The sequence below is a fragment of the Quercus suber genome, unplaced genomic scaffold (assembly GCF_002906115.3).
Source record: "Quercus suber isolate HL8 unplaced genomic scaffold, Cork oak 2.0 scaffold_1189, whole genome shotgun sequence".
Classification (NCBI taxonomy): domain Eukaryota; kingdom Viridiplantae; phylum Streptophyta; class Magnoliopsida; order Fagales; family Fagaceae; genus Quercus; species Quercus suber.
The window spans coordinates 43,611-57,361 of record NW_027070587.1 but is presented as its reverse complement, the minus strand read 5'-3'; the positions used below and the strand labels follow the sequence as shown (position 1 = coordinate 57,361).

At 38.7% G+C, this 13,751-nt stretch overlaps 1 protein-coding gene across 1 annotated transcript; it reads right to left on the bottom strand.

The window, feature by feature from the left end:
- Positions 1 to 6,500: 6,500 nt before the first annotated feature.
- Positions 6,501 to 6,890, bottom strand: LOC111997427 (uncharacterized). The gene has a single exon (XM_024029513.1). The coding sequence runs from the start codon at positions 6,888 to 6,890 to the stop codon at positions 6,501 to 6,503; it is 390 nt and encodes a 129-aa protein (XP_023885281.1).
- Positions 6,891 to 13,751: the final 6,861 nt, after the last annotated feature.

Below are 13,751 nucleotides of genomic sequence, written 5' to 3'. Positions count from 1 at the left end.
GAGGAAGAGGGAGAGAGAGAGATTTAGAGAAGAAAGGGATTAATAAAATTCCAACCTAATGCTGATGCTGCGCGTTCCTCCACTGCTTGTTACTCTCTATCTATGTCTATGTCTCTCTTCTTCTTTTTTTCTCTCTATGTTTTTGCTGTGTGTTTTTCTTTTGTGCGTGCTTGCTTTTTCTCTTTGCTTGCTGAAGCTTTTTTCTGTTTTGATCACTTCAATTTATAGGGAATTTGAAGAGCTTACTCAACTGACCAAATAAAGGGATAGAAACTGCAAAGAATGTGCACTGCATTTGCTTCTTCCACGGGTAATTGGTGTGGGTTGTAGCTGATTTTCAGCAATATGACTCTTTTCATTTGGAGTTATTTAAGGGAGTGGGGTGTGTGGCAAGAGTTTATTTCACTCAGCCACACATCCCATCATTTAACATCTTATCCTTTGTTTTTTTTTTTTTTTTTTTAAAAAAAAAAAAAAATTAATGGGTAGTGACAATTTTTTTACAGGAGCTTGGCTGCCATATATTTGGCAAGATAAACCCCCTCTTATATTTTTGAGTACACTATTTATATTTATTTTTGGTCTCATAAATTTGTCCAAAACTTATATTCTTTCATAAATCCTGATTGAACATTATTTTGAGCCAATTTTTGTAATAGATTTTCAATTTTTTTAAGAAATAATACTTAAAAAAGAAAAAGAAAAAGAAATAAGCATACATACACATGGGAGACATGGAATGAAGTTCTAATACAAAGACATACGACAAATTCCACTCAAAAATCTTGGTAAAATAATACTATTTATATATATATATATATAAACCCATAATTTATTTCTCAATATAGACCTATCTTTCTACCTAATGTGCTTTTCAGGGTCTTCTCGAAGGCACTGGCAAATAGATTAAAATCTGTTTTACCAAGACTAATTTTCAAGCATTAATCTGCCTTCATGATGGATCGACTCATCTCGAACAACATCATGGTGGCCTTTGAGACTTTGCAATACATGTGAAAATCACAACTTTGGAAAAATAGGGTAAATGGCTCTAAAACTAGACATGAGTAAAGCATACGACAAAGTGGAATGGGCATTCATGGAAAAACTGTTGGGAAAGATGGCTTCAATGATAGGTGGATCCAACTCATAATGGGATGTATTACCTTGGCAACATACTTAGTCTTAATTAATGGAGAACCTTAAGGGCATATTACTTTAACTAGGGGACTTAGATAGGGTGACCCACTATCTCCCTATCTTTTTCTTCTATGTACGGAGAGCCTACATGGACTGATAAAAGGGGCTACAGCTGAGGGGGGTATTACGGGTGTCTCTATTTGCCGTAATGGACCTAAACTAACCTGCTTGTTATTTGCAGATGACAGTCTTATCTTTTGTAGAACAAAGGTGAGTGAATGCCAAAAAATTGTTGGAAATACTCTTGACTTATGAGAGCATTGGGGCAAAGAGTAAACAGAGACCAAAAAAAAACAAAAACAAAAAAAACAAAATTCAGCCAATCTACCCCACAAGACATGCAAATATTGATCAAAGATGGTATTTGAGTCCCATTGTATAGCACTATGAAAAATATCTCGATTTGCCATCCTTTATGGGCCATAAGATGAAGGAGTGTTTTGACAACATTAAGCAGTGGGTATGGAAAAAATTGCAAGGCTGGGAGGGTAAGCTTTTATCTCAAGCAGGTCGAGAAATTCTAATTAAGGCAGTGGCTCAAGCCTTACCTACATATTCAATGTCCTGTTTTAAACTCCAGTTGGGTTTATGTCAATGTATTGAATCTCTTATCAAGATATTTTTCTGGGGTTAGAAGAGTGATTGCTGAAAGATACATTGGATTAAATGGCAAGAGCCGTGTAAACCAAAAACCTAAGAAGGAATGGGTTTTAAGGATTTAGCAATATTTAATGATGCACTCCTAGCAAAACAAACTTGGCATCTCCTACATGACACAGACTCTTTGTTTTATCTGGTTTTTAAGATAAAGTTTTTCCCTATTTGCTCAATTATGGAAGCCACAATTCCATCTTCTCCTTCGTATGTGTGGAAGAGTATAATCAAGGGTAGAGAAGTGATTCAGAGAGGGGTGGCCTGAAGGATAGGGGATGGAAAAACCACATGGGTTTGGGGTGAAAATTGGCTCCCAATTAGACATCAACCTCAAGTTATTTCCCCATGCTTGCAAGCTGAGCATGACACCAAAGTTGCTCTGTTTATTGATCAGGAAAACAGATTATGGAAAGACGATTTGTTGGACATACTTCTTTGATTTTGAAGTAGACATTATTCGAAAAATTTCCCGATGTAGATTTGAGTGAGCTGATGTTTTGACGTGGCCCCATATCCTAAATGGTGAGTACACAATTAAGTCCTGCTATAGCTTTCTACAGGTAGATTTTTAACATCAACATCCAGGCCCATCAGATTCAGGTACTATTAAGCCTTTATTAAATACTGATAATTTGAAATGATGTCCAATTTCGTAGACCTCCAGGAATGTGTCTTTGTCGAAAATAGAGACCCTGACCTCTTTTTTATGGTTATGTGGTTTTTGTGGAATCAGAGGAATAATCTAAGGCTTGGTAAGGGGTCGATCACTCTAGAACAACTATTATAGCAAGCAAAAGACAAGCTGTAGTAATTTAAAAGAGTGAACACCATGGTTGTGGCTGCATCGGCAAGCCCGACCATGACTTGGCAGCCACCACCTAGTTCCTTTTATAAGATTAACTTTGATGGGGCTTTCTTCACTAAGGAACAACGGTTGGCATAGGGGTAGTTATACGCAATGAGCACGGACTCATCATGGCTTTGTCATCTCAACAAATTCCCCTCCCCGGTACAGTGGTCGAGGTGGAAGCATTGGCAGCAAGGAAAGCTTTGGAACTTGCCCTCGATTGTGGCCTTGACAGAGTGATACTTGAAGGGGATTGCAAAATTCTTGAAGGGAGTTTTACCTGTCCTTTACCTTGGGGTAACGGGCTGATGATGTCGATTCCCCATTGTGCGAATGGCCACGGGAAGGCTATCATCGTCAGTTTCTTAGCTGGAAGGTGCTGGACATTCCCGAACCTTTGGCACTTGTCACACTTCTTAACGAGCTCTATTGCATCCATTTGCATGGTAGGCCAGAAGTAACTTACTCTGACGACCTTACTTACCAGGGATCTAGGGCCTGTATGGTTTCCACAGACTCTTTCATGGATCTCTTCGAGGATATACTTGGCTTCCCCTTCGTCCACGCATTTTAGGTAAGGCATGGAAAAGCCCCTTTTGTAAAGTGTGTCATTCAGGATCGTGAATCTGGCAGCCTTCTTCCTGACCTTCCTGGCTTCCTCGGCGTTTTGTGTGAGGTGCCCATCCTGGAGAAAGGATATGACTGGTGACATTTAGTTACTTGTGTTCTGGATTACAAATATGGAGATTTCTTCGATGCAGGGGCGTTTTTGAACTTCCAACTCTAGGCTCAGGCTGATTAATGCTTCCTTTGATGATGCTAGTTTCGCAACTTCATCTGCTACCATGTTCTGGTTTCTGGGGTTCTGCATGAATTCTATTCTGTCAAATTCTTGGGTCAGATGCTTCGTCAACTTGAGGTATTTCTGCATTCTTTCCTCCATTGCTTCATATTCCTCTCTAATCTGCCTTATTACCAGCTTAGACTCCTAGTGCTTTCTCGAGTCTTAGTCTCGTCAGTACTCCTTCGTACTTGGCCTCATTGTTGGTAGTTGGGAATTGCAGTTGAACTTCATATCTGAGCACTTTTCTGTTAGGGGTGGTTATGATGACCCCTACTCCCCCCCTTTATTTGGGCTGATGAACCATCAGTCTATATTGTCCACCATTCTGTCTCATTGGTGAGGCTTTTTTCGTCTGGGAAGGTGAACTTAGCGATGAAGTCCGCCAAAGCTTGTGCCTTAATGGCTATCCTGGGGTGGTATTCAATGTCGAATTGGCTGAGTTCGATCGCCCACTAGACCATTCTCCTTACTGCTTCAGGCTTGTTCATGGACTTCTTGATGGGTTGGTCCGTCATCACTAGGATAGGGTTCGCCTGAAAATATGGTCGCAATTAGCGTGAGGCTATTATTAATGCGAATGCAATCTTTTCAATCCTTGGGTACTTAGCTTTAGTACCTTGGAAAGCTTAACTGACGTAGTAAACTAGGAGCTGCTTCTTGTCCTTTTCTCGAATCAGGGCTGCACTCACAACCGTGGTTGATATTGCCAAATACAAATATAAGTTTTCCCCTTCCTTGGATGGACTTAAGAGGGGTTGATTACTTAGGTAACGTTTGAGTTCCTGAAACGCTGCTTCACATTCGTTAGTCCAAGCGAAAGCTTGCTTCAATGTCTTAAAGAAGGGCAAACATTTGTCCGTCGCTCTAGAGACGAACCTGTTGAGAGCGACAATCCTTCCCGTGAGTTTTTGGACTTCCTTAACGGTCTTGGGCGATGTCATGTTGAGTATGGCCTGCACCTTCTTTGGGTTTGCTTCTATCCTTCTTTGGGACACCATGAATCCTATGAATTTCCCCGAGGCTACGCCAAAAGCACACTTGCTAGGATTCAACTTCATTTGGTATTGTCTGAGGGTGGTAAACGTCTCCTCCAGGTCGTCTAGATGGGCAAGTTTTTCTTTACTCTTGACGAGTATGTCATCCATGTATACCTCCATATTCCTACCAATCTGCTTGCTGAACATTTTGTTTACTAACCTTTGGTAAGTTGCTGCTGCATTCTTTAGTCCAATGGGTATTACCTTATAGCAATAGAGCCCTTGACTTGTGATGAAAGCAGTTTTCTCCTGATCTTCTTCAGTCATTTTTATCTGGTTGTACCTTGAGAAAGCGTCCATGAATGTCAGTAACTTATGCTGGGCTGTAGAATCCACTAGCTGGTCTATTCTTGGTAGAGGGAAACTATCTTTCGGGAAAACTTTGTTCAAGTTCATGAAGTCTATGTACATTCTCCATTTCCCATTCGCTTTCTTCACTAGGACGACGTTTGTGAGTTAATTAGGATAGTAGACCTCTCGGATAAAGCCTGTTGACTACAGTTTGTTAACCTCGTCTATAATTGCATGGTTCTGTTCTTGGGCGAAGACTCTTCGTCTCTACTAGACGGGCTTTCTCTTTAGGTCCACGTTTAGCTTATGCTGAATGATTTCTAGTGATATGCCTGGCATGTCCTCGTGACTCCATGCGAAGACGTCCAGGTTTTCCTTAAGGAACTAGACGAGCCTTGTTCTCATCTCGGGACTTAGTGTTGTCCCTATTCTTGTCGTCTTGGTTACCTCTCCTTCGACCAATTCCACTGTCTCCAGGGCTTCCACTTTATCTTCCTCCTTCTCCTCGATCATCCATGTATGGTTCTCCTTTGCAGCCAAGACGGCTTGGTAGCACTCTCTGGCTAGGATTTGATCTCTTTTACCTCACCAACGTCGTTCTTCATTGGGAACTTTACCTTTAGGCAGTAGGTGGACATGGCTGACTTCCATCGGTTGAGTGTGGGCTTTCCAATAATCACATTGTAAGATGAGGGGCAGTCTACCACCAAGAAGTCTAACTGTCGGGTCAACTGCCTCGGGTATGTCCCTACTGTTACTGTCAACGTCACTATGCTCTTGAGATATACTCTGTCCCCATTGAAATTGATGAGGGGGGAGTCAAACTGATGCAGTCTTCTTGGATTTAGCTTTAACTGCTGAAAAGCGGGAAGGTAGATGATATCTACAGAGCTACCATTGTCCACGAGGATCCTCTTGGTATTGATTTCTTCTATCGTGAGCATTATGACTAAGGGATCGTTATGTGGCTACTTCACTCCCCTAGCATCTTCCTCGTTGAAAGACATGTCCTGGTTCGTCCGTCTCTGCTTAAATGGAGGTATCATGTGGACGCTGTTAACTTGCCTCTGACATGCTTTCCTGAGGGATCTGAATGACCCGCTTGTGGATGGCCCTCCTGCGATCATCTGTATCTCCCTGATCACATTCTGCGAAGGCTGGAATGTGTGTCCTCATCTCTAGGCGAGGACTCGCACTGGTTTTTGTTACCGTCTCTGAACTTGCTAGACTCCCCCTTCTTCATATATTTCTGCAGTTTTCCTTTCCGTATGAACTCCTCTATCTGCTTTTTTAGGTCCCGGCAATCTTTTGTGTAGTGGCCATGATCCTTGTGAAACCGACAATACTTCTTCTTGTCACGGACGTTAGGGGATGAATGTAATGGCCATAGCCATTTGAGGTAGTGCTCATCCTTAATTTATGTCAAAATTTTATCAATAGGCATAATTGAAGGAGTGAATTTTACCGTTCTGGGAGTTCTCTTGTCTTTTCTTTTACCCCCATCATTAGTTCGATGATCTGGACGCTCCATTTTTTGTCCCTTATGATCGTCATCTTTCCTTCCCTTCTCTCCTGGCTTTTCTACATCCTTTATGGCGGCTAACGCAACCTCTGCGTTCATGTACTTCTATGCCTTTATGAGCATCTCCGCTATCGTCTTAGGAGGATTCTTTGTGAGTGAAACCACGAACTCTCTAGACTTTAGCCCCGCCTTAAAGGTCATTAACTTCACTTTGTCATCAGCTTCGTCTACCTCCAGGGTCTCTCCAGTGAAGCATTTCACATATGATCTTAGGGTTTCTTTCTCCCTTTGTCTAATGGTAAGCAAGTGGTCTGATGGCCTCTTAGGGTGTTGTCCTCCAACGAAGTGGCGCAAAAAGGCGTTGCTCAACTGCTCGAAGTTGTTGATGGACGACGTTGGCAATTTTGTGAACCATTCCCTTGCAGCTCCTTTGAGAGTGGTGGGGAAGGACCAACATAGTATTTCGTCAGGGGGCTGTTGAAAGCCTAGCGTCATCTTGAAGGTGTTGAGGTGGTCCTAGGGGTCCTTAAGTCTGTCAAACGACTCAAGTTGAGGCGGTCAGAATTTCGATGGCACTGGGCATTTAGGACCGCCGTAGTGAAAGGCGAATTTGTTGCCCTGACCATTCTATCCAGGCTCCGGTTCGTTTTCTCCTTAATGGTGTTCCTTAGTTCATCCATCTCCCTCCTCATCTCTCGAAGAAGATCTGAGTTCTGTTCATCTGGAGTAGTAGGTCCTCAATGGTCACTTCTTCTATGGCTATCCCCCTCATTCTCTTGGTTAACTCTGGACTGATTCTCCTCCTGTTGAAGTCATAGCCTCATTTCCTGATTCTGTCCAGTGAGTTCTTCGACGGTGGCCGAAAAAGCCTGGACTTGCCAAGCTAAGGCTGTTGAATCCTGGTTGGAATCCATCTGAGTGTAGAAGTTGACTAGAAACTACACTTTCGAACTTAAATACGAAAAAATGTCGTCCCCACAGATGGCGCCAAACTGATGAAGTGCAAGCTCGTCAGTCGTTGTAAATGTGTCTAGATGGATCCAAGTGTCTGTCCGTATTGCCGTGAAAATGGTAAGACAGCTTCCTTAAGGTGGTCACTGGTGTGGTGCCTGCCACAACCTCCGATGCCAAAGTCAGTATAAGAACGCTTATAGGAAATAGCTGAGTACCAAAAGATAACCAGTAATGCTTTGTTGTGTCTATCTACCTTTTGTTGGTGTTGTGAGGTCTCTATATATGTTTCCTCAGCTCCTATCCGTTGTGGTTGTTATTGTGACTTTTAATGCCTCTATTGGTAATGCCTCATGCTTAATAATGTGGGCTTTGATAGGCTTCCAATGGTCTGTATAGCTAGTTTTGTAACTGCTTGGGTTGTCATTGACTGCATTGAATAGCTTCGTACCTTCGTTAGTGATGTGAATATATTGATGCAGATATTTGGTTGCCTTGTCTGTGAGAGAGATCGTCGGTCCCGTCATGAACTATTTGCGTTGAGAGAGAGAGAGAGAGAGAGAGAGAGAGAGAGAGATGTGAACAAGACAATCATCAGATCAATAAAAGAGATTAGAGAGAGCTATAACTGGTGGTGTAGATTTTGCAGAAGACTAGAAGAAACTTGAAAAGTTAAAAAAAAAAAAAAATGAAAGTAGAAAAGGAATAAATAACGTGTGAGAAAGAGATAAGATTTTATTAAAAACCGTGTGAAAGAGATTAAGAAGGACATGAGAATTTTTAATCCAAGCTAGTAATGTGTGGATATGGATACTAACGAAATGAAAAATTAAATGAAAAATGGTGGGGAGAAACAACCGGGAAGAGTAAAATAGATTATGATGGGCTTGGGCTTTTTTTTTTCCTCAAGAAGTCTTGGGCTAATATATTAGTATGTATAGCATCCTTACAAAAAAAAAAAGTTTGTATAGTATGGATTATAATAAAATCAAAATGATAATAATTAATTCAATAATTACTAAAAGAAAAAGAATAGTTTTATAAAAGTTTATTTTCTAGAGAAATATATGATGTGGGAGGACGAGAATTTGAGAATAGTGGCAAGTGAGAGAGGTCCAATGTTAGAAGAACAGACCTTGAAAGGCACTGATAGCAAGCTCTTGGGAAAGATATAAACAACTCATCACAAGCACTGAGAGATTACAATGCTCGAGGACCTCGAGGATACTAGTGCGTCCTCGAAAGGGTCGAGAACTAGTTTTGAAGACCATAGGGCATAAACCAATGAAGAGGAGGAAGATTTATCGTTAAGCAAGTAAGGGAAGAAAGCATATAAAGCATCCATCACCTCCGCATTCAATACTCTGAACCCACTTAACTAGCCGTATTAATGAGGAAATGATCCCTGAACAGTGTCATTACAGCTCATAGCCTGGTTTAGAGACCTTCTAGTGAAGTCTTGATGGGACAAGTATTAAGGAAAATGAACCCTAGCCCTTCAAGTGGAAGGCTAAGATACAACTTGGGAGACTATATAAGGCAAAGAGGCCTCTATGAAAAGGGGATGAAAAATATCTGAGAGCAAAGAGACATAGAAAATTGTGATTGTAATTCAAGAATAAGTGTAGTTGGTACCTCGGACCAAACTCGAGAAAAATAATATAAGCCATCCGAGGCTATCTTTAACCAATTCTAATGTCACATAATTATACTTAACGTTAATACTTTCAATTCTAGTTAGTTCAGTTCATCTAAACAGGGGTATAAAAGGTTGGTTAGCATCCCATCTTTACAAATTATTTGTGTGAGGAAAAAAGCAAGTTTGACTTATTTTTGCCCGCCACATATGTTATATAATTATATATTATTTAAATAATCTATTTCATATGTCAATGAAAATAACTATTGTTACATTTAATTTAAATAATTTATATTTATTTATTTATTAAAATAGTGATAACCCTAAAACAGTACACTGGTAGTAATCAATACCGAAACATATTGTTTCCTTAGCCATGCATTCGGTACGAAATTGACTCGCTTAGTTTAAATACATGAATCTATATAAAACTTAGTTCAAAATGAGAGATGAAATTATATTTGGCATAAATTGAAGCCCTTTTAAATAATAAATAACTTGGCATGAAATTAGTGGCAATTTAAATCAACAACTATAACATAAATTTTAGTAAGCATTAAATTATGTTTATTATAATTTATTTGTTGAAAAACTTATAATTCCTGAAATTTGTGAGAATTTAAATAATAATACTTATGTATAAACATAAGAAACATACATTGTTTGAACCTAGTATGTTTTGAAAAATCATACTGATTACAAAAATTATATATATCTATATCAAGAATGAACATAATAATCTTTATGTAAATGTATATTATAATCATTTAGGTGTAAATCTGTAAGTTGATTATTTTTTCAATTAGGTATTGTGCACTCTTATTTATGTGCACACTGGAAACTAGAAAACCTTAATACAATGAGTTGCCCATATGGGTGCTTATTTGGGCCCCCTATGAGCCCAAATGTCAACATTTTGAATATTGGTATTGTATTTTTATTGGAATATTATTAAATCATATTAATAGATGCCACCAAAAAAAAAAAAAAAAAAAACAATGTAGAAAGCAAAAATCGAAAATCAGATTAATAAGACAGAGTCCTCCAAAAAAAAAAAAAAATAAATAAATAACAACAACAACAACAACAATGTAGACAACAAAATTCGAAAATCAAATTAATAAGCCAGAGTCCTCCCAAAAAAAAAAAAAAAAGAATTCATTAAAGAGAGAGAAAGACAAGAACTTTACTTGAACTAACCAAACCATTTTCATAACTTGGGTTTTAGAATGCTTCTAAGTTTAATTTGTAAGATAAATATATAGTTGCTGAATAGTTAAAACAAACATACCTCCAACGATAGTTGTTTAAGTGATTGGAGAAAAAGAAGACTCACTATGATAGTGTATATAAAATGGTCTTCTAGTCTATGACCTTTACCTCATACATATTCTTTTGATGGAAACGTAGACAATATATATAGACTAGACTAAGGACCCTTTTAGATGAAGATTTCCATAACTCTCATTCCATTAAGGAGTTTAAAAGTTGTAATTTCATTGTATTTATTAACCAAAGGGGTTATGCCATTTGAGAGTTACCTATAGGATGTTACATCTAATATGTAACTTTCACAAATAGGAAAATTAAGACATGAGTGTCATTTATCACTTAAATAAATGTGGACCATATAAAATTCTCTTCAAGGAGATATAATCCTACATAATTTACAGAAAAAAAAAATTCAAAAAAGAGAAAATTGAAGTATTAGATAATATTCCCTTGTTAGTACAAAAAAGAGGAAATGAGAGACTTTGTTATCATGTGGGTTTTGGGGTTTTAGCATGCAATTATATAAAAATAAATTAGAATCTGAATCATATTTATGTGACAAATCCAATCATAATTCAAACATGGAAATTGGAATAGTAAAGGACTCCCACTATACATGACACAACGTTTTTGTATTCCTAGGCAGAAAAGAATGAAAAAAAAAATGAAGAAAAACATGAAATGGAAAAAAAAAAAAAAATCGATACCAGAGGTAGTGTGAGAATGAACCAAGGGAGAGGTAGTGTGAGAATGAACCAAGGGAGTGAGTGAGAGTTGGTGCTAGGGTTTAGTGAGAGGGGTTTTAATTTTGGATAAGAAACACCTCTACTTGTGTTGTGTAAAATTTTCATTTTTTCATAGAGGTCCAAAAAGCTATCATTTTTTCTTTCTACTTTAGTGTATGTCGTAGATCTTTCATTATTTTCTATAGCTTCTAACTTTTTATTAATTATGTCTAAGAAACTATTATTGTGTCTATTAGTCTGTCGGTTAATTTTATCTCCTGTTAATATACTCCAATTATTTGCATTATTATTACTATAATTATAGTCATCCATATCACTGTCAGAATCAGAATCTGTTTCATAATCCATATTACTGTTTGACCAATTATTGATAAAGGAGGGCTCTCCGCCGTACAGCGTACGCTTTACGTACGTGGCTCTGGTAGGTACCGCTCATGTTCCTTTGTAAGGGCGTTCTTGGGGCGACCTTCCATACCCCTGGATAGGGCGTTCTTGGGGTTGCCTTACATACCCCGGCATGGGTCCTGCGTTTGGGATGGCTTACTTGGGTGAATGATAGTAGCCTGGGTAGTTAATGTATTAACTACCCAGGAGAGAGCACAGCAGTAATATAGAAGCATAAACAATGATAAAATAGATGATAAAGAAGAAAATAGCAAAACAGATATATTCAAAAATAAGTTAAAACAGAGTATGGAATATGAAAACTGAAACTGATAAAATCTTACTTGAAAATACTTCTGTCTTTGATTAAACTTCAAAACAAACTGTCTTTGATACAAGCTTGAAAATAAAACACTGTCTGAAGAGTTTACAAAATAAACTGTCTGAGGAGAAAGGGTACAAGATTACAAAAGGAAAAGGAATACAAAAGTCTTTCTGAAAGGGATGGCTATTACAAGGCTTTCTAAAAGGCTTTCTAAAACTTTCTCTGCAACTTGGACTTTGGAATTGAACCTAAACTTTGGACCTGAAATTTGAACCTTAGAGTTGGACCTTAGAACTGGACCTTAGAACTGGACCTTAGAACTGGACCTGTCTTCTGTCTTCGGAGTCTATCCTTTTATAGATGAAGTGAACCATGGTAAGTCTCTAAAAGTAACCTGAGTTAAGTAAAGTGAACTCAAGTTATTCTGTCGGTAGAGTAAATCTTGAACAGTAGTCTGTCTATCTGTCGGTAGAGTAAATCTTGAACAGTAGTCTGTCTGTCTGATCTTGTGGAATCTGTAGAAAATCTATCTGCGTACACGTGTAATTAATATTCTGTCAAATGTCTCTTTTGTTTGGATTTGTCTGTCAAGCCTGCTTGTGAATATTTTAGTCTCTTTTGTCTTTTCTATTACTTATCTGTCACCTGTCTTTTTGTCTTTTCTATTACTTATCTGTCACATATCATAGGGATCCTGAGAATCTTGAAATGCTTCTGGATGAGTCTGTAATTTGGAGAGGATGATTCCATTATTGTGTCATCTTCATCATCTGATATCTGTGATGCTGCTTCAAGCAATTGCTTTTTAAAGCTGTCTTCTGTCTGAGACGGAGGCAAGCTGGCATTGGACTTGGCTTTTTTCCAAAAAAAGAATTAGGATTTCTCTGTCTGGGAAGGAGAGGTCCTTTTCTGCAATTCTTGACAAATATGATCAAAATTAAACTTGTTCCACCATTTTAATTTAAACTTCCTGGTGAGCATAGGAAAAGGATACTGAGGATGCTTTTCTATTTTGTATTCCCATCTGATGATCCATGGGAGATCCGAAACCTGTAAAAGAACTGTAAAAGATGTGGAAAATCTTTAAGATGCTGTATGTTTGGTTTTTCTTAAACTTTCATAGGCTTTGAGGAGATCAGGAGGAAGGATCATAGCTTCAGGGCCATAAGAAGTCCACCAGTCAATAAACCCATCTGGGTATCATCATGTCTTTCTTTCTATACATATCAAATCGGAAAAACCAAGTGTGTCTGTTAATATTATTTGGAATAAAAGGAATCTGTCCCACGCTTCCATATAGTCATAATAATTATAAAACTGAGGCTCAAAGGGTTGAGAAAACTTCCTGGGAATCCAGGGCTCTGCCTCTCACTGGGAAGGGGTGAGAATCTGTTTTATAACTACTTTAGAATAACCAATTCTGTTTGGGTCTTGGGAGCAAGGCATGTGTGTGACTAGATTGAGTCTGTGTCAACTAGGATAAACTCATAGAATGTCTGGGTCTTTAGTGTTTCTGTCTTGGGGTGCTCCATCCTGGGGGTAATAGTTGTCTAACTAGTGAGAGGGGTCTGTAACATGCTGGTATTCTCTTTCATCCATAAAATAAATTCCAAGAATTTTTTGGGAGTTCAACACTGTGATCTTCTCTTGGGGTTTGGATCTGAGTTTGAGAGGTAGATGGTCTGTCTACTGATTGTTTAGAGAAGAGGATAGTGGGGGGAAAGGAGAGGCAACTATGTTAAATGGTGTTTTTAGGGGAGGAGAGTTGAGGGCATGGCATAAGACTGTTTAGATGTTGGATGGAGCTTGGAGAAAGTGGCTGGAAAGGGTTTGGGCTACAGGGTATTGGGGTTCTGTCTTGGGGTCTAATTTGAAGAGAAACTAGGTGAGTTGAAGGAGGGACAAGAGAGAAGTCTACTAGGGGGAGGAGGGATGGTGGGGCAGGCATAAGACTGTCTAGATCTGGGGTTTTTGGGAGTTGCTCTTATCTGCAGGGGAACTCATCTTCCCTGTAGAATTCACGGGTTAAGAAATCAGGA

Bases quoted from the DNA above. Each gene is read 5' to 3' on its own strand.
- LOC111997427 (XM_024029513.1), bottom strand. From the start codon at position 6,890: ATGACGCTAGGCTTTCAACAGCCCCCTGACGAAATACTATGTTGGTCC.